This window comes from Salmo salar, chromosome ssa05 (genome assembly GCF_905237065.1).
Source record: "Salmo salar chromosome ssa05, Ssal_v3.1, whole genome shotgun sequence".
Classification (NCBI taxonomy): domain Eukaryota; kingdom Metazoa; phylum Chordata; class Actinopteri; order Salmoniformes; family Salmonidae; genus Salmo; species Salmo salar.
In genome coordinates, this window is record NC_059446.1 from 59,365,747 (window position 1) to 59,391,444 (window position 25,698).

The 25,698-nt window shown below is 44.8% G+C and overlaps 2 protein-coding genes across 2 annotated transcripts; one reads left to right on the forward strand and one right to left on the reverse strand.

Annotated features, from left to right (window-relative positions):
* The first annotated feature begins 260 nt into the window (after positions 1-260).
* LOC106605321 (hyaluronan and proteoglycan link protein 2) lies at positions 261-4,005 on the forward strand. The gene is made up of 6 exons (XM_014200812.1): positions 261-446; positions 607-711; positions 951-1,307; positions 1,486-1,602; positions 1,722-1,904; positions 3,207-4,005. Exons 2-6 carry the CDS (start codon positions 633-635, stop codon positions 3,482-3,484), a joined length of 1,014 nt encoding a protein of 337 aa, XP_014056287.1. The 5' UTR covers positions 261-446; positions 607-632; the 3' UTR covers positions 3,485-4,005.
* Positions 4,006-4,125: 120 nt separating this feature from the next.
* On the reverse strand, positions 4,126-25,691 carry LOC106605320 (brevican core protein). The gene is made up of 14 exons (XM_014200810.2): positions 25,398-25,691; positions 19,097-19,179; positions 18,310-18,696; positions 17,264-17,438; positions 16,995-17,122; positions 16,613-16,906; positions 14,839-16,497; positions 9,093-10,397; positions 6,998-7,105; positions 6,716-6,874; positions 6,087-6,169; positions 5,681-5,825; positions 5,390-5,572; positions 4,126-5,237 (listed from the first exon to the last, which is right to left on the reverse strand). Exons 1-14 carry the CDS (start codon positions 25,400-25,402, stop codon positions 5,110-5,112), a joined length of 4,842 nt encoding a protein of 1,613 aa, XP_014056285.2. The 5' UTR covers positions 25,403-25,691; the 3' UTR covers positions 4,126-5,109.
* Positions 25,692-25,698: the final 7 nt, after the last annotated feature.

Sequence of the window (25,698 nt, forward strand, 5' to 3'; positions counted from 1 at the left end):
GAAGGGCGAGGAAAGAAGGGAGAGGAGGGCGAGGAAAGAAGGGAGAGGAGGGCGAGGAGGGCGAGGGAAGAAGGGAGAGAGAGAGAGAGGAGGGCGAGGGAAGAAGGGAGAGGAGGGTGAGGGAAGAAGGGAGAGGAGGGCGAGGAGGGCGAGGGAAGAAGGGAGAGGAGGGCGAGGAGGGCGAGGGAAGAAGGGAGAGAGAGAGAGAGAGAGAGAGGAGGGCGACCAAAGAAGGGAGAGAGAGACCTTGGAGGTCAAAGGGAGGAGGGAGGAGGGAGGAGGGAGAGATTGCAGTGGCAGAAAGGGGCTCAGAGAAAAAGAAAGAAGATATATTTGCTTCCAAACTATCCCACCAACGGTCATGTTTGGCTGAATAACCCTCAAAGGTGATCAGTCACCACTGTTTTGAAGAGAAAAATAAATCCTCATCTCATCAACTGCTGCAGGTTAGAGCTTTGAGATTTTCTTTTGGTGTCTGTTGATCTGTTTTGGTCCTCCTAGGGGCAAATGTTCTATGTATAAAACTGTTCTTCTTAGTACAATCAAAAATGCTCTACCACATTATGTAACCACTCTAAATCAGATAATGTTGTTATTCTATTGCAGGGACAGGGAGGGTGACTTGCTTCATTATGAACTGTGCTGCTATTTTGATACTGACCACAAGTTGTTTCAGTTGGACGTCTGCTATTTATCTCCCAAACAGACAAGGTATGCTTTATCAGTATAAAAGGTATTTTAGCTTATGACAGGAGATTATGCAGAATTGGATCCATCTATTGAATCTGTTCAATTTAGTTCATGAAGGCCACTAGCTATAGGTCAGTGACATTGCTTATTGATGACCATAAAATAATTCTAACCGAATGTAATGTATGAGACTTTCATTGTTGAATAATGGAGGACTATGGAGGAATAATTTTACAAGGAAGCTGTTTTAATTCCCTCAGCAACAAAGAAATTGAAGTATCTGCTTGAGCCACCTGTTTATGCTGAAGTAACCAGCCCTCGGGGAGGAAATGCCACTTTGCCATGTGTACTGCGATTCAAACCAAGCCATTACAATGTGAAATGGACAAAACTGGAACCACTTCGTCGTGGAAGCGAGAACATTGTCATGATCACAAACGGTTCAGCCCACAAACCCTATGGCCTGCTTGGGCCACGGGCCTCGCTTCGTAAGGCTCATGCCATGGATGCCTCACTACGACTCAGCAACCTGGAACTAGAAGACAATGGTAGATATCGCTGTGAGCTGATCAACGGTATCGAGGACGAGAGCGTCATCATTACATTGGAGATAGAAGGTACATTTTGATGATCCTTGTAACCTTTCAAAACATTTCAAATGTTGTAAAGAAACCGTATTGCTTGCTATCAGACAAAAATATATTTGGAGAAAAAAAAGGCAGATCAGACAAAGTTTTTGATATGTTGTGTGACTTAACATCAACATAAAAAGAGACAACTTCTATTTACTTTTAGGGATGGTGTTCCCATATCAGAGCAAAAACGGCCGCTACAAATTCACCTACCAGGAAGCTAAGGAGGCCTGTGTTGAACAGGATGGCACATTGGCCACATTCAAGCAGCTATACAGAGGTATTCAATTTTCAATCAGTAAAACATTGACAGTTTATGCTGTAACTTTGCTGATGCCATAGAGGTTTATGTAAGGCTAACGTTCACTAAGTAAACAGTAACACATTCTCGTTGTGTAGCCTGGACAGAGGGTCTGGATTGGTGCAATGCGGGATGGCTCATCGATGGGACAGTCCACTACCCCATCCTGCACCCACGAGCAGAATGTGGGGGGGAGCTGCTGCCTGGCATTCGGAGCTATGGCCCCCGGGACAGGATCCGGGACCACTTTGATGCCTTCTGTTTCACCTCTAGAACCACAGGTAAGCTGAATGGGTTTTGGTGCTTTGTGAAGCTGTCAAATAGCAATGTCAGTACAGTCTTCATGTGCCAAATTAGTTCCACCCCTTTTAATTCGGGATGCTGCTTATTGAAAATGAATAAAAGGAGTTCAATTGGATTTGGGCGATGTGGTACATTTAAAAATAGTCTGGAACCAACATATTCATCGAAACATTAATAAGGATGCAATTACATTATAGTATTGGTAAAAGACTGTGTTCAGAACAGTCTGAAGTTATTCTGACTGTAAACTTTCCATAGCAACAGGGTGACCTTTGGCGATACATAGGAGTGGCCTCGTTAATGGTCCTGAGAGGATGGTGATGGACAATAAAGGCTGTTGTTCAGACCCACTTGTAAACAAGTCCATCTGTGGGAAACTAGTTGCCCTTTAGTGACATTAGAAAATCCACTATAATCGGAAAATAAAAACCTCAGTTGAAATGTTGAATTTTAAAGATATTGGGTGGTTTTACCATATAGCACGGTTCCCTAATAAGTTTACATTTTTTATTGTTGGACATAAAAGACTGTACATTTTCATTTAGGAAATATGTTTGAAAGTATTCCCACACATAATAGAGAGATATACAGGTATGTGATCGTATACAAATGTAAGCAAGGTTTGAAATGATTATGTTTCAGTCAAATGTTATATCTGTTTGGACTTCTTGCGGTCAATTTGCAGTCTACAAACTATTTGAAATTATTATAATTATCAAAAAAATCTGCGGCTGAATCTAGTTGATGATCGCTGCAATATAGGGATGGATCCAGCACCATACTTAACTTAAATAACAGTAATTATATTGTTGTGAGTGCATGTCAACACTTCAGATCCAGAATGACTGAGACAACAAATTACTTCTAATGCTTTAGCACAGGGGTTATCAACTAGATTCAGCAGAGGGACGATTTTGTTCTTGAGCGGATGGTCAGGGTGCAGGGACATACTTACAAATAATTTCTGGACTGCAAAAATTGACAGCAAGAAGCCCAAACAGATATAAAATTTGACTAAAACATAATCATTTTAAACCTTGCTTACATTTGTATATGATCACATATATACTGTACTTTGGAACAGATTTCCAAAATTTAAATCACTTGGAGCTGATTTGCTGATGTTTTTACAGTCTTTTATGTCCAACAATAAAAGAAATGCTCAAATTTGGGGGGGCCAAATAAAATCACCCGCAGGCCAAATTCGAACCACGGGCCGCCAGTTGGCGAACACTGCTTTAGCAGGTTAAAGAGCTTGTATTCCCCTTCCTCTCTTCCAGGCTTTGTGTTCTTCGTTGGAGGGCCACTCACGTTTGGGGAGGCAGTGCAGGTGTGTAGGGGTGAGGGAGGAGAGTTAGCTCTGGTTGGCCAGCTCTATTCAGCCTGGCGTTTCCTGAGCTATGATCGCTGTAATGGAGGTTGGTTGAAGGACGGCAGTGTGCGCTTCCCTATCACCACCCCTAGAGAGCGCTGTGGCGGTATTCCCGAGGCTGGGGTGCGCACCTTTGGGTACCCCAACAAGACCCTGCGTCTCTATGGTGCCTACTGCTACAGGTAGCTGTCATGAGACCCATAGCGTGTGGAGCCTACATCCCAGACTTCATAGATCCAAGACGCAGCCATTGTGAAGACTACCAGTGACCCCTACAGGTTTCATTACGCAGGGCTTGCAGATACAGGTAGTCAAAAGGCTGGGAACTGGTTCCTCAACAATGGCAAAAGATACAAGTAGCTCTGCGCTTTTCTGCAATACTACAATATGTTATTACAGGAAACCTCAAAGGCTTAACGCCTTTTTCCATGGAACACATCAATAAAAGCCTGCCACTTTTATGAGCTTTACTGCTACAGGTAACAACTGCTGTACATGTTTTCCTGCATTTGTGTAACATTCGTTTTGTGATCTTTGTTATCCAAGAAGCACTATTGTAATGTAACAGGATAGTTATTACACAATGACAAATTCATAAAATGCTGTTGTTAGCTTTTTATCTGATGTAAGAGAGTGTGTGAATAGCAGAATGGGAGAAAGTATATGCATTGAGCATAACTGTAATACAATAAAAGATCTTGAAAGTGCATTTCATCAATGGAATTAAAATATAATTAAAATGCAACTGTATTCACATGGATAAATACATTGTAATCAATTCATTTTATTAGATATTTATTTTCTATTCTCCAAAAACTCAGACTACATTACAAAATTAAGTTTTAATTAGTTTTACAATGACCTTTTTTATTTCATAACAAGTTCATTATGTAATTGTGCAGTCACAAATGGGATTAACAATTAGCGTTATTTGATTACTGTTAAACACTACCAACGTAAAGTAGTGTTTAATGATGCATGAAAACTGAAATACCATTGTGGACATTTTCACATCTTCTTCCTAGTATCTTAGTGATTACGTTTTTACGAGAGTATAAAATAACAAACTTTGGATTCTGCCTATTTTCAAACCAAGTACTTTAAAGTGGATATTGGCTTCTAATATTGGGTCCAAAGTTCGTAAGACACCTGAAAAACAAAGCACCAGATAAGAGGACATGCTGAGAAAATGCTTTGGGTTGTGGGAATTGAGAAGAAGATTTTCTTATAAAAAAGCATACCAAAGTGGAAATCTTAATTCTGTCTTTGTGGCAGAGAGTGGGAAAGTGGCTTCAGTTAATGTCAGACCAGCTGAGGTTGAGATTTAGGTTGCACTTTACTAAAACTCTCCATCAAAGTCATACTGTATACCGTCATAAACATGTCATAATATATGTTACTAGCAGTCAAATACAGTAATCCAACAGTGTCGTAGCACAGGTGGATATTGAAGTATTTCACTAGTCAACAATCACATACAACAAACAAGCCCAATGATGGATGGGACATCTTCGTTAAAGCTCATTCCAATGACAAACTGTACTGTGCAAATTTGATCCATTTCCTCTAATAGTGGCCTTATGTTGGGATGTACTCTTATTGTAAGTGTGATTGATCAAGTCTGTTGATGTTCTAAATGGGTTTATTCTGGAAAGAGCTGGTGACAGGAATGTGATGACTCGTTCTCAGGGAGAACATTTATTTTACAAGGCTCCACCTTGTTGGAGGGACAAGGTTGGACAGTCTGAGTGGAACATAAGATACCAGGGAAGGGGGCAGAGGGAAGGGGCATATTGAGTTTGATGAGCTTATTAGTTCCACTTGATGTCCCAGAACTCTGAAGTGGCTTTCTCCGTGGCTGTGTCCACCACCTCCACCCCCTCGTTCTGATAGGGTGGCGTCGTGACCTTCTGCTCTCCCTCTGCTAAGTTGCTCAGGGCTGGAAAAACATTGCAGGTACATCATGTCATTATCACAGTGAGCATAAAATAACTTAAGCGGGTCATACAATGATAACATTAGAGACCTATCCCATACATCATACATTTATTTAGTTGTATGTCAGTCAATGGAATTAATGTCTGTCCTCACCAGGGTGACAGGTGATCAGAGCCTCCTCCCATTGGCCGTTGGATAGGCACTTAATGACGGGGTTCTGCGTCTGGAGGAATCCTTCTTCACAGTAGTAGCGCACCTTGGAGTTGGTCTCGTAGCGCAGACGCGACTTACCAAACACCTTGGCGTTGGCAATGACGGGGGGCTGGCCACAGAAAGCTGAACAGAAATAATGCGGTTAGGACTGCAAATACATGAAAACTATACTGAGAGATTGAGGACAACTTCTATGCTACACTACCGTGGTGGTTTTGGTTGTGTACTCACAGGTGCCCTTCTTGCAGGTGTAGGAGAGGTGGTAGTTACAGGGCACATCGCTCCAGCGCCCCCCGTCATGCCATACCATCACCACACAGTCCTCTCCAGACAGGAAGTAACTGTCAGGCTGGCCCCGGTACCAGTTCTCATACAACTGGCAGAGAAAGATGGGAAGTAGGATGAAGAAGTAGGGGAGTTTTAATAATGTTAGTTGACATTTAAAGTAGCAGAGAAGTAGTATGAGAAGCAGATCACATACCAGGAGGTTATTTTTGCATCAGGTCTTACAAAACATAAGTGAGGATGTTCTGTATACCAATGGGATACATTTCCAGAGGCACGTTCATGCAAATAACATTATGTTTATGGAGAACCTAGACATATTTCATGGGAACACAGACTATGTGAGATTTACCAGAGGATTCCCGTCAGACCAGCGGAAGTCTCCCTCTATGGTTCTGTCATTCAGTCCCATCCACTGGTACTCTCTGTACTTATCTAAAGGGAAAGAGAGAGCGCACTGTAACTTTGGGCCTGCAAACACTCGCTCACTAGCAGGTAGGGGCCAGTGTCAGTCTACAGGCCATGGGAAACAACTAAGGAATGCGAAATAATCATCTCCATATTTCCAGACATAATACTAACACTGGCATCCAAGCCCTCCCATGCTTCATGGTAAAATGAGTGGATGGCAGGTAAGACATGAAAGAAGACAACGTTGCGTCTTCCCTGGACCATACAACCTTAAACAGTCAAAGCCATCTGTTTAAACAATTGTTTTTAGTTTACAAAACATTCCTCACAGATGGTACTGGGGTTACAGAGGGGTCATTACGCATCCAGGTTATGCATTTTGGGACTGTAAGTTCTGTTCACACTGAATAAAGCTATGACAAATATTTAATTTAACAAATATTCCCATTTAAATGATTGAATTACCCCTTTTTAACAGTCCACGGATGAGGGTTACACAGGTCAAGTTATGCAGAGCACTTGGAGCTGTCTGTTACAAGATCAAAGGACATGTTTTCAGGCCTGCTGTACCATTAATGTAGTCCTGTTCCTCAGGGGTCATGACCGAGATCAGGTGAGCGCCACACATACGACAGTGCTGCTCTGCCACCTCCCAGCCCTGACGCTTGGTGAAATGTTGGTAACAGAAGCCCATGAACTTTTCCCAACCCGGCTCACACACCTCCAGGTCTGACCAACATGAAGAAGGTTAGATGCACACAGAGGAGACAAAAATATACATAAGGGGGAGCAATATGTTAATTATTTCAACATTATCTTTGAGAAAACAAAACATGAAATCTGTTACTGTACCTGTCTGGCACATGTCTCCTCCATAGGTGGGCAAGCAAAGGCACTTGGTTGAAGACCCACTGTCAACACATGTTCCCCCGTTATAACAAGGATTCTCTAGGCAGGCATCTGAGACAAAGGTAGGAGAGGACAAGCATTGGCACCAATGTAAATGCAGTAACAACATATCTAAAATATTTTTGGTGTGTGTGTGTGTTCCATTTTTGAATCCCCTCTTTAGAGTGTCAATGTAAAGGACAGATACGATGGGATCACTTTATTGTTGATTTACATCTGAATTTATTTGACTGCCACTGGAGGGAGCCATTATACCAACAGTACTCAACATCATCATAGGCCTACAGTGGCCTGAGAGTTCAGTTTACAGAAAATAGAATTTGACCTATTTAAGCCCCTGTGCTGAGGAAATTTTAGACATAGGTTACCTTTTCAAATGTTTTCAGCACATATGGTTCCATGCTCTTTTTTACCTTGCCATTTTGTTAAAGCCCCCATGCAGTCTTTTTAATTTTATTTTTAAATCATCACTGTATGTCTAATAAATCACAGTGTTTATTTCATGGAAATAAGTCCCTGAGTCTCCTTTTGCCATTGAAATGCTCAGTATGATCGTGTTGATACAAATTGAAATATATTTACATATACAGCCCTGCTTGGCGGATAGGATTGTCTAGACCAGGGGTGGGAAACTCCAGTCCTCAAGGGCCTGATTGGTGTCACACCTTTTCTCCATCCCTAGCAAACACAGCTGATTAATCAAATTGCATTCTAAACAGAAGATCATGATTAGGTGATTATTGGAGTCAGGTGTGTTAGCTGGGGCTGGGGCAAAACTGTGACACCAATCAGGCCCTTGAGGACTGGAATTGCCCACCCCTGGTCTAGACTCTAGAGCCCCTTCAAAGTAAGAGGATACATATGCAAATAAAAGATGACTGGTCATTGGTCAGAATAATCAGATCAGATTGTGATGTCATGATGTGGGCCAAAAACTCCCTCCCACCTGAACAGGCTGAAATTCCAGGTATTTTTTTTTCTTCTTCAAAAAGCTCTTCCACTAAAAGGGAATTATCATCATTTTTACAATTTCAGAGTGTTATTTCGACCTCATAGTGTGGAAATATCATTACAAAAAACAGGAAATCATGTTTTGACTGCACTGCCCCTTTATTTATTTTTGTTTTGGCTCTGTACTCCAACACTTTGAAATTATACAACGACTATGAGCTTAAAGTGCAGACTTTCAACTTTAATGTAAGGGTATTTTCATCAATATAGGGTGAACTTACAGCACTTTTTGTAGATAGTCCCCCCATTTTAGGCAACCAAAAGAATTCACTTGTGTATTAAAGTAGTTGAAAGTTTAGTATTTGGTCCCATATTCCTAGCACACATTGACTAAATACAGTACATCAAGCTTGTGACCCTACAAACTTGTTGGATGCATCTGTTTTTATTGAGTTTAAAATTATTTTGTGCCCAATACAAATTAATGGTAAATAATGTATTGTGTCATTTTGGAGTCACTTTTATTGTAAATAAGAATATAATATTTTTCAGAACACTTTTGGGGGGGGGGTATGTTATCTATGTCTCTGTAACTTTCTCAGTCATCATCATTCACGATTCATTCATGGTTATCCATAATCATGGTATCATCCACATTAATGTAGAAGTGTTTAGAATTTCATAGTCATTGTATCATTTCAAATCCAAGGTGGCGGAGTAGAGCCAAATCAAAACCAAAAAATGTCACTGTCCGAATACCTTTGGAGCTCACTGTATACTATGGTCCCAATCGTTTGCTGCTATGAACAGAGACAGCTCCTCCTGCTGTGTGTTGACCTCCAACAGAAACAATGATAATCCCCTTCTTTTGCTGAGTCAGTTGTTTACTCTGACTGCCATGTGAATGCATTTTTTTTTAAACTTTCTAATGACTAAGCAGAGTGGGGGAGGCATGAGACCATAAAATAAATCCAAGAGTCAAGTGAGTAATTTAAGGTGAGTTATATGGTAGAAAGTATGCAATTATGATTTGCATTAACACATGCATTCAAATAATTGTCATGGTTTGAGTTACATTGAACGTTACCTGAAATGTTCCCAAATCTTGGAGTAGTAGGAGTGGTAATCAGTTTCTCCTCATCAACGTCCTCTGGATATAGGGGTGCTGCCGTCGTAGCCTGGTCATTGTAGTCCTCTGTGGTGGGCGTCGGGCTGGGGGTCTCCTCAGGCTCCTCAGTGAGTGGAGTGATGGAGTCAGGGTCCTCAGTGACTGAGGTCTCCCCACTGTACTCCAGATTTGCATCGGCCCGGGACTCCTGGGGTACAGTAGGGGAGGGCAGGGGGGTCTGGGACAAGTCAGGGAGCAGCGTGATCTCCGTATCAGTAGAGAGCGCATCTGTGCTCGACTCAGGCTCACTTTCATCTGTGCTATTGACAGTTGTGCCATTGATGGGAGTGACAGTTTCATTCATGTAAGGGACGTCTGGTTCAAGGATCCCTGTGCTTTCTCCAGATTCAGCAGATTCAGAGTGCTCCTCGTCTGATCCTAAGCTGGACTCCACTCCCTCTTGGCCACTCACCACCTGGTCACTGTCCTCGTTTCCACTCTCCTCATCTCCACTCACCTTCAGACCACTCTCCTCGCCTCCACTCGCCTCCTGACCACTCTCCTCGTCTCCACTCGCCTCCTGACCACTCTCCTTGCCTCCACTCGCCTCCTGACCACTCTCCTCATCTCCACTCACATCCTGACCACTCTCCTCGTCTCCACTCGCCTCCTGACCACTCTTCTTGTCTCCACTCGTGTCCTGACCACTCTTCTCATCTCCATTCACCTGCTGACCACTCTCCTCGTCTCCCCTCGCCTCCTGACCACTCTCCTCTTCTCCACTCACCTCCTGACCATTCTCCTCATCTCTACTCACCTCCTCACCAGAAGCTGTCTCTGGGGTAGTAGTTTTGACTACTTCTGGGATTTCACCCAACCCCTCTTGCTCCACCTTCTCTAGCCTTTCCTCGAGGGGATCAAACCCAGATGGAACGCTGGATTCTGGGATGAAGGTTATGAAGTCACCTGGGGAGCTGGCCTCTGCTTCCACGGAACGCTGGGTCGGGGGGGAATAGGTTATAGGTATGGGGGATGTCAAGTGGGTAACGTCAAGCATTCCCTTGTGGACCCCCGAGGCTTCACTAGAGTCAGTGTCATAAATAACTGTAAGGACTTTGTCAGTTGGAACTGAACCCAGGTCAGTGTGCTCATCCTGGTCAGTGGAACCCATGGAAACTTCTGGTAATGAGTCCACTGTGCCTCCTGCCTCCTGCTCCACATGGTCATCTAGGGTAGAGGAGTCGGGTGACGTGACACCAGACTGCTCCTGAGTGGGGTCATAAGCTGCCAGGAAACAGATCACAAACATTATTCAAGCCTACAGTTAGTGTAGCCCTGTCCACACTTGATAAAAAAAATTTTTTGCACACATTACATATGCAGAAATGTTTTATGTAATTTAAAGTCTTCTGGTCAGGCTCTGTAGACGGGCACATCGCCCACCGCTCCCGAATATACTACTTGCCAATGTCCAGTCTCTTGACAACAAGGTAGATGAAATCCAAGCAAGGGTTGCCTTCCAGAGAGACATCAGAGATTGCAACATTCTCTGCTTCACGGAAACATGGCTCACTCGGGATATGTTATCAGAGTCGGTACAGCCACCTGGTTTCTTCACGCATCGCGCCGACAGAAACAAACATCTCTCTGGTAAGAAGAAGGGCAGGGGTGTATGCCTTCGCCGAGTCGTGGTGTGATCATAACAACATACAGGAACTCAAGTCCTTTTGTTCACCTGACCTAGAATTCCTTACAATCAAATGCCGACCGCATTATCTACCAAGAGAATTCTCTTCGATTATAATCACAGTTGTGTATATCCCCCCCAAGCAGACACCTCAACGGCCCTGAAAGAACTTCATTGGACTCTATGTAAACTGGGAACACCATATCCCGAGGCTGCATTTATTGTAGCTGGGGATTTTTTTAAGGTTAATCTGAAAATAAGGCTCCCTAAATTCTATCAGCATATCGAATGCGCGACTCAGGCTGGCAAAATCCTAGATCATTGTTACTCTAACTTCCGCGATGCATACAAAGCTCTCCCTCGCCCTCCTTTCGGCAAATCTGACCACGACTCCATTTTGTTGCTCCCAGTCTATAGACAGAAACTAAAACAGGAAATGCCTGTGATCAGGTCTGTTCAACGCTGGTCCGACCAATCTGATTCCACGCTTCAACATTGCTTCGATCACGTGGACTGGGATATGTTCCAGATAGCATCAAACCACAACATTGATGTATACGCGGATTCGGTGAGCGAGTTTATTAGCAAGTGCATCGGTGATGTTGTACCCACGGTGACTATTAAAACCTTCCCCAACCAGAAATCGTGGATTGATGGCAGCATTCGAGCAAAACTGAAAGCGAAAACCACTGCTTTTAATCAGGGCAATCGAAAACATGACCGAATACAAACAGTGTAGCTATTCCCTCCACAAGGCAATCAAACAAGCTAAGCGTCAGTATAGAAACAAAGTAGAGTCGCAATTCAACGGCTCAGACACGAGAGGTATGTTGCAGGGTCTACAGTCAATCATGGACGACAAAAAGAAAACCATCCCCGTCGCGGACCCCGATGTCTTGCTCCTAGACAAACTAAACAGCTTCTTTGCTCGCTTTGAGGACAATACAGTGCCACCGACGCGGCCTGCTACCAAAACCTGTGGGCTCTCTTTCACCGCAGCCAACGTGAGTAAAACATTTAAACGTGTTAACCCTTGCCAGGCTGCCGGCCCAGACGGCATCCCTAGCCGCGTCCTCAGAGCATGCGCAGACCAGCTGGCTGATGTGTTTACGGACATATTCAATCAATCCCTATCCCAGTCTGCTGTTCCCACATGCTTCAAGAGGGCCACCATTGTTCCTGTTCCCAAGAAAGCTAAGGTAACTGAGCTAAACGACTATCGCCCCGTAGCACTCACTTCCGTCATCATGAAGTGCTTTGAGAGACTAGTCAAGGATCATATCACCTCCACTCTACCTGACACCCTAGACCCACTCCAATTTGCTTACCACCCCAATAGGTCCACAGACGACGCAATCGTAATCACACTGCACACTGCCCTAACCCATCTGGACAACAGGAATACCTATGTCAGAATGCGGTTCATCGACTACAGCTCAGCATTTAACACCATTGTACCCTCCAAACTCATCATTAAGCTCGAGACCCTGGGTCTCGACCCCGCCCTGTGCAACTGGGTCCTGGACTTTCTGACAGGACGCCCCCAGGTGGTGAGGGTAGGAAACAACATCTCCACCCCGCTGATCCTCAACACTGGGGCCCCACAAGAGTGCGTTCTCAGCCCTCTCCTGTACTCCCTGTTCACCCATGACTGCGTGGCCATGCACGCCTCCAACTCAATCATCAAGTTTGCAGACGACACTACAGTGGTAGGCTTGATTACCAAAAACAACAAGATGGCCTACAGGGAGGAGGTGAGGGCCCTCGGAATGTCGTGTCAGGAAAATAACCACACTCAACGTCAACAAAACAAAGGAGATGATCATGGACTTCAGGAAACAGCAGAGGGAGCACCCCCCTATCCACATCGACGGGACAGTAGTGGAGAAGGTGGAAAGTTTTAAGTTCCTTGGCGTACACATCACGGACAAACTGAAATGGTCCACCCACACAGACAGCGTGGTGTCCTCAGGAGGCTGAAGAAATTTGGCTTGTCACCAAAAACACTCAGACTTTTACAGATGCACAATCGAGAGCATCCTGTCGGGCTGTATCACCGCCTGGTACGGCAACTGCTCCGCCCACAACCGTAAGGCTCTCCAGATGGTAGTGAGGTCTGCACAACGCATCACCGGGGACAAACTACCTGCCCTCCAGGACACCTACAGCACCCGATGTCACAGGAAGGCCAAAAATATCATCAAGGACAACAACCACCCGAGCCACTGCCTGTTCACCCAGCTATCATCCAGAAGGCTAGGTCAGTACAGGTGCATCAAAGCTGGGACCGAGAGACTGAAAAACAGCTTCTATCTCAAGGCCATCAGACTGTTAAACAGCCATCACTAACATTGAGTGGCTGCTGCCAACATACTGACTCAAATCTCTAGCCACTTAATAATAAAAAATTGGATGTAATAAATGTATCACTAGTCACTTTAAACAATGCCACTTTATATAATGTTTACATACCCTACATTACTCATCTCATATGTATATACTGTACTCTATGCCGTTCGGCCATCGCTCATCCATATATTTATATGTACATATTCTTATTCATTCCTTTACACTTGTGTGTATAAGGTAGTTGTTGTGAAATTGTTAGATTACTTGTTAGATATTACTGCATGGTCGGAACTAGAAGCACAAGCATTTCGCTACACTCGCATTAACATCTGCTAACCATGTGCATGTGACCAATATAATTTGATTTGATTTGATTTGAAAGAGAGTCACAGAGTCTATATACTGTACAAGCTTCCAGTAATTTATTGGGCAAACCACCAACGTTTCGGCATCTGTGCCTTCTTCAAGGTAATGTCATGAATCCTTGAACAAGGTTATGTAGACATTCACGTTCAAGCATTCATGACATTACCCTGAAGAAGGCACAGTGATGCTGAAATGTTGGTGGTTTATCCAATAAATTACTTGGAGCTGGTATATAGACTGTGCGACTCTCTTAAAAAAATAAAAATAATTATAGCCTATAATTGTATAGCCTTTTATAGCGTACCACCCTCCATCCCACTGCTGTCTTGGCTCTGAAGCTAAGCAGGGTTGGTCCTGGTGTCACGACTTCTGCCGAAGTCGGCTCCTCTCCTTGTTCGGGCGGCATTCGGCGGTCGACATCACCGGCTTTCTAGCCATCGCCGCTCCATTTTTCATGTATCCATTTGTTTTGTCTTGTTCTCTGCACACCTGGTTTTCATTCCCCAATCAATTCATATATATTTATTCCTCTGTTCCCCATCATGTCTTTGTGTAGGATTGTTTGTGTTACGTGTATTTTGATATTGTGGATATCGTTACGCGCATTACTTTTTGTCTATGTTCCGTGTTTTGGCCACATTTTATGTTATTTTTGTGCTGTCATTTTGACCGGAATAAAAAGTGCGCCTGTTCACTACACTCTGCTCTCCTGCACCTGACTTCGCCTCCGATACACACTCCTAACACCTGGTCGGTCCCTGGATGGGAGACCAAATGCTGCTGGAAGTGGTGTTGGAGGGCTGGTAGGAGGCATGTTTTCCTCTGGTCTAAAACAATATCCCAATGGCAGTGATTGCGGATAGTGCCCTGTGTAGGGTGCTGTCTTTCAGATGGGACATTAAACGGGTGTCCTGACTCTTTGTGGTCACTAAAGATCCCATGTCACTTATCGTAAGAGTAGGGGTGTTAACCCCGGTGGCTAACTTCCAATCTAATTTCCTAATCATGCCCAGCTTCCAATTGGCTCATTCGTCCCTCTCTGTAACTATACCCCAGGTCGTTGCTGTAAATGAGAATGTGTTCTCAGTCAACTTACCTGGTAAAATAAGGGTTAGATCAAATTAAATAAATATAATTTACTCGCCGTTAGTCAGCACCTCCACCACCTTTTTTGGGGGTGCGCCAGCTCATGGTTTTATGTCATTCAATACCATTAAATATTTACTGCACTAAATCTTCAGTACATTACATAAAGATAAGTGTAAAAAAAATAAAAAAAAAAAAATAAAAAATATGCACAAAAACGCTTCTCTATGGACTCACCATATTCAGAGGTAGGGATCAGTTCATAGGGGTCCATCTCCACTGGGCTTAGGGTAGCCAGGTCTCCTGACTCAGCAGTAGCAGAGCCACTGTTCTCCCCTGTCTGGATGACCAATGAGTCCAGTGATGTGGTATGCTCCTCAGGGAGAAGGACACTGGCACTGTGGTCCACAGAGTTGGTTCGGCGGTATTCAGGTGTGTTCTCCCAGTATGGAGGCTGAGTGGTGGACTGGTCAGGGAAGAGCTCTGTTTCCTCGTGAGGTGAAGAGGAAGATACAGATGTATCCTCGACACCCCCAGCGATGGCTCCCTCAGGCCTGATGGACCCTCCTGAGAGGTCGTAAGAGGTGCTTGGGTAGACCATGTCTGTGACATGCTCCACCTGGATGACATGCTCATCTCCGGAGTGGTCCTCCTCAGGAGGTGTGGGCAGCCCACTTTCCAGTTGCTCCTCTGGAGAGCTGTCATACCTAGTAGTGGCTTCAACTCCTGATACATTAGAGCCTGCGGTCTCAGAGGTAAAAGTGTAGTGATCAGTCTCCTGGGTGATCTCTGTTTGCATATGGCTTTCCTCTGAAATACCATACTGAGACACTGTTGGCTCACCACTCTCAGGGGTTGTGCCAGGCATGGGATGTGGATCACTGGACCCGTCCACTTCCTCATATGATGTGGTGGGCACGGGGGCCTCCAGAGCAGTCCCTGGTACACCCTCTATAGAGGGCTCTCCTGATTCCACGTTTGACTCTAACGAGGGCTGGAAGGGATCGGGGCTACCAATTTTGTCTTCATGAGCAGTGGTAAGATCACCTGATTCATAATTTGTCTTGGGAGAAGGTGGATACAGTGTTGGGTTTGCATTCAGCTCATCATAGGGTGTGACTGGGTAGTTTGAATCTAAGTTTGCCTCCGAAGGGGCAGGCTGATATGATTCTGGGTTGCTGACCTCTTTCACCGGCTGCCAGGTGTCCTCTGTGGGCTCCAGGTCTTGGAGGAAGGATGTGGGGGTGAATGGGTCTTGGGGTTCAACCGGAAAGGGTAGCTCCTCGTGATAGACAACAGTAGGGCCCTGGCCATCGACAGCCCCCTGCTCCTCTCCAGGCTGGTCTGGGTACTGCTCCCCATGAACAACCTCCTGTTCCTCTCCGTGCTCCCCAGGCACAGCCTCCTGCTCCTCTCCGTCCTCCTTGATGTATGCCTCCTCAGTAACAGCCCCCTGCTCCTCTCCGTGTTCTCCAGGGACAAACCCCTGTTCTTCTCCGTGCTCCCCAGGGACAGCCCCCTGCTCTGGGTACTGCTCTCCAGGGACAGCCCCCTGCTCTGGGTACTGCTCTCCAGGGACAGCCCCCTGCTCTGGGTACTGCTCTCCAGGGACAGCCCCCTGCTCTGGGTACTGCTCCCCAGGGACAGCCCCCTGCTCTGGGTACTGCTCTCCAGGGACAGCCCCCTGCTCCTCTATATGCTCTGATGGGTGCTGCTCCTCTGGAACAGGGAGGGCAGTCAGGGAGCCCTGAACTTCTTCGCTCACCACCTGCTCCGTCACCTGACTCAGGCTGAATTCCTCCAGAGGCTCAAACACCGTCACAATGTCCTGGCCAATGTCCTCTGGCTCTGTTGCCAGGTAATCATGGGGAGATTCGGTGTGAGTGTTGCTGTTGCCTGTCAGATGCAAGGGCAATAAATCAAAGTTAGGCCAGAGGATGAGTTAGAATACAGTAGGAACTGCGTTGGGATGCCACTACTGAAACCCAGCATAACTTTCAAAACCTCTTACCTCGGAAGCAGTAAGTGTCATGGCGAGTGTGTGCCTCTGGAAAGCCTGTCTGGTTCAAATGGCGATAGACAGTCCTGACCCCAGGCTCCCCTCCACCACAACGCTCCCTGGGAGTGACAATGGGGTAGCGTACACTCCCATCAGCCAACCACCCCGGGCTGCAGGCGTTCAGTCCGTCATTCCAGGCTGCATACAGCTGACCTGTGGTAGCCAGCTCCGCTCCCTGAGCCAGACAATAGGCCTTAGCTTCCCATAGGGTGAAACTTCGGGGGGCAGAGCCATGGAACACTTCCCCTGTAGATATGGAGGGAGAAGTCAGGTTGTAATAATCTTCACTTGATCAAATTCATGAAATACTCCAATAAATAACAAATTTTCCTACCCTCTATGTTCTCCACATAACAGTATACATCGTACAGCTCATCAGGTTCCAGCAGCCCATAGTTCCTCACTCCAGGATGCCCGTCCATGTCTCCAAAACATCCCTCTCGTGGCATCTGGATGGGATATCTGTGGAGAAGAGAGTCGATACTACATAGTGTTATACAACTGTTATAACAAGGCGGAAAGTCTATTGAAGCATCTCTCTATCTGTGTCCACTTGATATGAGAGAACATTTACAGTGGTCTTTTATCTGCCTGGCCCTTTACCTCACTGAATGGTCTGAGAGCCAGCCTGCATCACACTGCTCATAGCCACTGTGGTAGGCTGCCAAGAGCTGCTCTGGGGTGGCGATGTGAGCCCCGATCTCTTCACAGGCGTCCCGGGCCTGCGCAAAGGTAAAGGCATAGCGACTGGAAGCATCCCGGTAGTGGAACACCACCCCTGTTGAAGGTCCACAGTCTTGCCGTTATTTCAGATTCAGTATTTTGTGTGAACTACAGCTACATTCACAAGCATAGGCTATATCTGATTCATTAGGTTATAAACTGCTCTAGTCAGGCAATCCATAATCTATTACTTGCTGGGTGCATAGGGTGGGACAACCAATTCTTCTCAGCAGAATTTGTATGACATTATAAAGGGACAGAAGTGTACAATAAGTGTACAGAACATTAAGAACACGTTCCTAATACCGAGTTGCACCAGAACAGCCTCAATTCGTCGGGCCATGGACTCTACAAGGTGTCGAAAGCTCTCCACAAGGGTTCTGGCCCACGTACACACTGTTGAGTGTGAAAAACCCAGCAGCGTTGCCGTTCTTGACACAAACTGGTGCGCCTGGCACCTACTACCATACCCCGTTCAAAGACACTTAAATCTTTAGTCTTGCCCATTCCCCCTCTGAATGGCATACATACACAATCCATGTCTCAATTGTATCAAGGCTTAAAAATCCTTATTTAACCCGTCTCCTCCCCTTCATCTACACTGATTGAAGTGGATTTAACAAGTGACATCAATAAGGGATCATAGCTTTCACCTGGATTCACATGGTCAGTCAATGTCATGGAAAGAGCAGCTGTTCTTAATGATTTGTACACTCAGTGTAAGTGGTAATGTACAGTCAGTGTTTATGCTGTGTTTTGTAGGACATTCTCTGTCTCTCCTAGAGCCATCCTGTGACTGACAATTCTGACTGGCTCACTGCCTGCTGAGACACAAGCATTGACACACACACTCCTGAGTTGTTACTGTCATAGGTCAGGAACTCTGGCTTATCCCCGACATCTATGACATCAACCCCCGGCCTCACCTTTGACCTTGACCTGAGCCACACCGTCGGCATCCTCCAGGCCCTGCTGCACCTCACAGCGGTAGAAGCCAGAGTCGTTGTACTGCAGGCCATCCAGCCTCAGGGTGAGGTCGGCTGGGGAGGAAGCATAATGGAGCAGGGAGGCTCGGTCCTTGTAGGCCTCGCTGACCTTCACCCTGTCCCCTCGGGCCACCAGGATCTCAGTCTCATGCCCCTGGGACAGAACGCTCCACTTGACCCTGGGTAGGGAGAGGACGGCGTGGCGGCCATTCGTGTTGGGGGGCGGGTGGGACAGAGACACCAGGCAAGGTAAGGTAAGAGAGCCCCCCAAGATGGCAGATAAGGGAGGGGTCGTAGGGATGGTCACCTGTAGGAGTCTGGAGTCATCTGGGGAGTGCAGAATAAATGGGTTAAATTGCTGATTTTATAGTCAAAAAGTTCACAGTTTAAAAACAATTGGGGGGGGCATGTCTCAGGTTGCAGTTGATGTTATTTGTTAAAATCTGGAACCCATTTAAAATTCTTGCCAGTTGCCATTTGCCGTAATGGTGTTGTTGAAACAAATACAGGATGAGACACTTCCTCTTCACACCTGGGCACATCAGTTAACCTTGATTTTTGCTGTTAAAGTCACACCTTCTAAAATAGTTTCCAGAGTGTGTGTCAGCAAAAACGATGAATAATCGGGGAGTGATTAGAAAGTGCCCCTATACCCTTAGAAGTCAAAGGTCATTGATCATTGAACGGATGTCAGTATAGCCGGTGCTCACGGAGGTTAGTCACGCACCTGACGCGTGTCTGGGGGTAGAGGAGGACGGTAGGACGAGTGGACAGATGGCACACAGCAGCAAAGACAGGAGCATCTCCAATCTGCAATAGAGAGAAATAGAGAGGTGGGGGGGAGAGAGAGACACAAAGACAGAAAGACCGTATCATTATCGTGAAAGCTTAATAGACAAATGGAGAGGGTAGTGCTGTAGAGAAAGTTAGAAAGAGGCAAAGAGGTAGGGATGACTCCCTCAATAACTCTCAGAGGGTCCTGTGGCCTCTTTTGGATACCTGGAGAAAAGATAAGACATACAAATATTGATTCATGCTTACAGTCATTCATCAACCTCAGAGTATATTACTAGACAGTGGCAAGTGGCCAGCATTCACCAGCCACCTCAGCCTCTGCGACCGTAAAGTAAAAGCCGTGGCTAAGACATCAGCGCTGTCATTTAGCAGAGACCTTGAGACATAGGATGAGGTGGCACATAGGATGGTGTGTTAATCCATCACATGCAACGTCAGTCCTGATCAAGCTGAAGTCCTTTTGAAATAACAAATATTCATTCTTCATTTTGAAAAATGGATTTGTATGACAAGTGTGAGGGATTGTTTTTTAGTTCTGCAGAATTTTGTTGAGCTTCCAATAAGTTAATTGATGAGTCTATGGATATGTCTTTGTGGGGTTTTGTGTTTTGCATGTGTATATAAATCTCTTTAAGTCAGGGAGTGTCATTAGTCAGATAGTGTGTGTGTGTGTGTGTGTGTGTGTGTGTGTGTGTGTGTGTGTGTGTGTGTGTGTGTGTGTGTGTGTGTGTGTGTGTGTGTGTGTGTGTGCGTGTGTGTGCGTGTGTGCGCGTGTGTGTGTGTATAAAGTAGCTGTGAACTGCATGTGCCTTTTTGCATCAGTCAACTAGAGTGTGTTAGAGAGTAACTGTCTGTGTGGCCTTGGTGTTATCCAGCTGGCATGAGTCAGACTTTGGGAGCTCTCGAGTGTGAGCAGAATTCTGATGTCCCCCAAATTCCCCCAGGATGGCATGGCACAAAGCCCTTTCTCCAACTCCACTGCTTTATCATCATTATATCCCTTTTAGCAACCTAAATGTTAAATCCCAACCACCCCCATCCCATTAACATTACCCACGTACCAAAGACACACAGACACAGCTACACATTTCCCCCACTGACTCGCCACATTACCCATTCTGAGCAGGCCGGTGTATTCAAATAAGCAGTGCGTTTCTTAGAGGGTTCAAAAATGTATACATGAATAGAGTCCCCCCCCCCTACTGGATGTGTTGGTGAATGAACTGCGCAGTCATGCTGCAAACCCAGTGCACTGGTTGCTTTAGTGATCACTCACAGTTAGAGAACACCTTCCTATTATTGATCAGCCCCCTTTTGCCCTCAGAGCAGCCTCAATTCGCCAGGGCATGGACTCTACAAGGTGTCAAAAGCGTTCCAAGTTGGCTGGGTGTCCTTTTGGGTGGTGGAACATTCTTCATACACATGGGAAACTGTTGAGCGTGAATAACGCAGCAGTGTTGCCGTTCTTGAGACAAACCGCTGCGCCTGGCACCTACTACCATACCCCTTTCAAAGGCGCTTAAATCTTTTGTCTTGCCCATTCACGCTTTGTATGGCACACATACACAATCCACGTCTTCATTTTCTCAAGGCTTAAAAATCCTTCTTTAATTAGCTTGTCTCGTCCCCTTCATCTACACTGATTGTCTACACGTCAATATGGGATCATAGCTTTCACCTGGATTCACCTGGTCAGTCTATGTCATGGCCAGAACAGGTGTTCTTAAGGTTTTGTACACTCAGTGTACATTACATTGCCTTCATTCAAATGCAGGTCTAACTTTGGCTATATAGTCAATGTGAATTATTTATTCAACCTTAACTATCTAGTACTGTAGGTTACATTCATGTATCATCAGGCTAATTATCTTTATAATGACTATTCTATCTGCAGATATATCCCTGTAATTCAAATGTCTTGATGTCTTACATTTTGTCTAAGGAGGAAGTGATGATTCTGCTAAATTGGAAATGTCTAATGGCAGCCCACAGTAGATTGCCGAATAACTGTAAAAGTCACATCCAGACCTTTAATCTTTTTTACAAGCTATTTTACAAGCACCCAGTGATGAGGTTAGAGGAAGAGAATCTCAACCTATACACTACACCGCCTGTCTGGATTGTTGCTTCACTTTTATATAGAATCCTGATATTGTGGAAAATCCCATCAGGAACTGGAATTAGGTCAAGAAGAACTAAATTAACTCGAAATCACGGCAGAAATTAATGTTGGTTTTGTAGTAATCCGACTGCGCTTAATGATCAATTACCCAAAGTTCCCATGTAAAACTCTGTTTTCAAAGTTTGAAGTACAGTGACCTATTGCATAACATAAACTGTAAAATCCATTAGTAAACATGGGGGTTGTTAGAGTGTGATCTCTGCTAATACAGTAGATACAGTAGAGAGGAGTGGTGATGATAGAAGTGGGTAAATTGCACATGAACGAAACTGTCTCGAACCTATGAAGAAAATCATTGGGAAAATAATCCACATCATAACTGTCGGTTGAAATGAAATTGGGCAGCTGATGGATCTGTGGCAGTATCCATAACAGTAGATTGTGAGAATGTGGACAAGCAAATTAACTGCCATCCTGGCAGCCTTCCCTCTCCTACTTGTCTCAGCTCCGGTTTCTAGGAAAATGAAGTCTTTTTTGTCCGGTTCTTCAATTACCCTCCAGTCAATCTTCCTCAATCCTATGACTGTTAATGAAGTATATAAGCAGACAGCATTGATATGTATTCCTTTCCCCCAACACCCAAAACATCCCCACCCCCAATATCCACACACACACACAAACTAGAGCTGGGACAATAAACCCCAAAATTATCGATACAGACCGAACCAACCGTTTATCGAGGGCATTTTACTGCCTTACTGCCTTTACTAGAGGAATGTGAAGGTTGAAATGAAATGGGACAATGGTAGCCACAACATTCAAAGAGGTAGAAGTAGTTTTAAGTGTAATATAAAAAAAGTAACTATTGCACATTAGTGTTGTAAACTTACTGTTCAACTTATCATGATAATTCAGTAAATGTATCATGATATGGATTTTTGTTCATACCGCCAAACTCACACACACACACACACACACACACACACACACACACACACACACACACACACACACACACACACACACACACACACACACACACACACACACACACACAGTAGTTTTCTTCCCTGCTGTGTTGGGCACATGGCCCTTAGCCACAACCACATTTCCATACTCCAAGGAGAGAGAGGAAGAGGGCTTCCTCTGGGGAGAGAGAGAGGGGGGAGGACGCATCCCAAGCAACCTCAGAAGTGCTTAGACATGCATCACAAGTGGCTGGAATAACCAATGACTTCACCTTGGTCTGACCAAGAAAGGTAATTTCAGGCTGATGGACTGCAGTATACAGTGTTGGTGATGGGGATGATGATGGTGGGAAGGGGGAAGTGTGTGAGTGTGGAACTACCTCTGTAAGTGGACTTATGCTTTCTTGAACTGAATCAATGAGGGTATGATAGTAACAGATTATTTCTATTTTGGCTTATGTAATGGTATGATACGTCACTCTTTATGGTCAAATAGAATGAGATACTGTGAACATGAACACACATACCTGGCCCACACAGCCTCTCTCCTCTGTAGCTTATCAAACACCAGCTGTCCTAGTCATTGTTTGACACCCACCACCACCTCTGCCAGTCTGCCACCCTCCATTACCCGGCCTCGTTCCACCCCACCACCACGCCCACCCTCCAATCCTGCCTCGCGTTACCTCGAATGACTCCATCTGCCCATCTCTAAGGGCAACCCATACTCACAGGCCCGGGCTGGCAGAAAGCAAAGTTGGGGGGGGGGGGATAAGAATGAGAAAGAAAGGGGCTATGAGAGAGAGAGAGAGAGAGAGAGATAGGGGGACAAAACTGTACAGAGTGCACTAAGAGAGGAGAGACAGAGACAGAAAGTCAGCAGGAAGGAAGCTTTGGTGTGATTCAGCAGTGCCCCTCCAGCAGGGCAGGACACAACAGAAGGTCCAGCTGAGGAGTGATATTAGCCATATTGCTATTAGCTTTAGCCGTTAGCCACTCCAGCCAAAGGAACTGACTCATGGAGGTGGATGGGGGGGCAGGGGCCTTGGCCCATTTGTAGCCTGTGCCATGGGCTGATTAGGCAGAAATGTAGGGCTTCTGAGCGCTTTAAGGGCTTATGGGAGACTGTCAAGGCAAACTGTGGCAACTCTCACAGCAGTACACCAAATCAGTCCACTCTCGTCAGTCAACAACACAAAGATGGTGTGATAACCTATTTAGGAACCAGTAATATCCCATTTGCAATGGACAGTCATATTTGCAAGGTTAGTCAAACTGAGAAGAATAACCCAGATACCACAGCATCAAAGCATCTGTCTTGACAGTCTGGCTGCAAGCAGGATATAGCTACTTGATTGTACATAGGAACATGATTAGGAGACCAGTAACGTCAGGCTGACAACTAGGGCATTATCCGGCCCTGTTAAAACTCAGCTAAGTGTCATCAAAGTGCACCTTTACTCTTATATGCCTCTACTTTCTTTATGGAACAGATAATAATAATGGTCCTGTGAGGCTCAGTTGGTAGAGCATGGTGCTTGCTAAGCCAAGGTTTGTGGGTTTGATTCCCACAAGGGCCACACATATGAAAATACAGTATATGCTTGCATGACTGTAAGTCGCTTTGGATAAAAGTATCTGCTAAACGGCATATATTATGATACAGACCTGCTTATCGTTTCTCCGGTGACTGGTAGGCTGAATATTCAAATATAAAAGTTTCAAGCTGACAAAAATAAGTTAATTATTCTCTCTTTCTTGGACAGCAGAGTGCTGTCATGCACTCACCTTGCCTTTTCTTTCCCTCCACTCCTTACAGTAGAGTCCACTTGGGTAGGCCATGTGTGTTACTTCCTCTGCTCACCTCACACCTCCCTATTTCAGGGAGCTCCTCATGGCTGTCCCTACCTGGGGCCTGAGTGATGAGTACATCCAGGGGCCAGACTGGGCTTGGGGGGCTCTCTCACACGCAGGTCCTGATTGGGGCATAGTACTAAACTAGGTTAACGTACTGTATGGGTCGATGTTAGTTCTTTTAAACGACAACATCAACTTAGAAACAGAAGTGTTGATAAATCAACACTGAGATGTCATGCGTGGAACCCAATCACTTGAAATAGCTTAAACATTGTAAGTGCCCCTAACTATGACGAAAACTAGCAAAATATGTATGCTGACTGTGAGAGGTGTAGAGCAATTAGCAAGCTACCTGTTCCAATGTAACTATCACTTGCCATTCCACAAAACATCTGTGTTAGCCCACTGAAATATCAACTGGCATCAAAAGGTCCAAGCTTTTGACACCCAGTTGTTCCCCGGGCGCCGATGACGTGGATGTCGATTAAGGCAGCCCCATGCACCTCTCTGATTCAGAAGACACATTTCAGTTAAATGCATTCAGTTGTACAACTGACTAGATATCCCCCTTTCCCTTTCCAGTTCAGAGATCTGTATGTCTTAATCAATGTTTTTAAACAAAGCCACTGGTATTAATGTCAATACAGTAGTTGGTTGGGGAAAAGAAGCTTTATTCCCTGTCACAGAATGTCCATATGTAGCCAGTTTGGAGTACAGTACAACATGTATTTTTATAGGTACAAGTAGGCCTGCAACAACAGTGTGCATTGCCCCATGCCCCATATGATTTACTTAATAAAATCAGTTTGATCATAAAATCAGTTTGGAGTGAATTCTTACACAGCACTGTAGCAGGTACAATCTGTCTGGATCCTGCTTAACTGTGCTTAGCAAACAATGCATGAGGAAAATGTTATTTTACATTGAATAATTGAGATTGTGGGTTCAAGGGTAAGTCAAAATAACTTTATATCAAAAAACTTCCATAAAATTGTCATTTTGACCTACAGAATAGCAATAACAGTAGGTTAAAAGAGGTGAAAAAAAAATATTTAAATCATATATTTGACTAAAAATAGGCTCTATTGTTTAAAATTTTTTCAAAAATGTCTCTAATTTGCTCTAATTATGGCAAAATGTATTGAGGATTTTATGTTTGACGTATACAACGAAAAAACATTTGTTGGCTAATTGATGAACAAAACGTGTTATTTTGCGACAGAAATGTATTCTTATATTTATCAAGGACATGCCAAAAATATATGATTTACAAATCCATCACCTACCTCATTTAAACGACGCACTCAAATGATCCTTTCTGTGTACCTTTGTATTTTGAAGCAGACTCGACAGGTGCAACTTCTAATAAATATTTTTCCACCAAATTTGAATGAAATTAGACAATGGGTTGTCAGGTACGAGGATTCCCTACGTTGAATTGAAAAAGCTAAAGAACGACTTGAGCTCCGTCCGCCAGCGAAGGAAGCAAAGTAAAGAGGGATTGGGGGGCAGAGAATTATGCACACCAAAATCTTGAACAGCCCACTTTCTTCCTCTGACCAAGAACACTTTCCCATTTGCGGGATA

Bases quoted from the DNA above. Each gene is read 5' to 3' on its own strand.
- LOC106605321 (XM_014200812.1), top strand. From the start codon at position 633: ATGAACTGTGCTGCTATTTTGATACTGACCACAAGTTGTTTCAGTTGG. The intron at 712-950 runs GTATGCTTTATC...TAATTCCCTCAG, and splicing joins TTATCTCCCAAACAGACAAG to CAACAAAGAAATTGAAGTAT. The intron at 1,308-1,485 runs GTACATTTTGAT...ATTTACTTTTAG, and splicing joins CATTACATTGGAGATAGAAG to GGATGGTGTTCCCATATCAG.
- LOC106605320 (XM_014200810.2), bottom strand. The intron at 18,697-19,096 runs GTGCGTGACTAA...TGCACTCCCCAG, and splicing joins TACCCCCAGACACGCGTCAG to ATGACTCCAGACTCCTACAG. The intron at 5,573-5,680 runs GTGAGTACACAA...ATTTCTGTTCAG, and splicing joins CACCTGCAAGAAGGGCACCT to CTTTCTGTGGCCAGCCCCCC.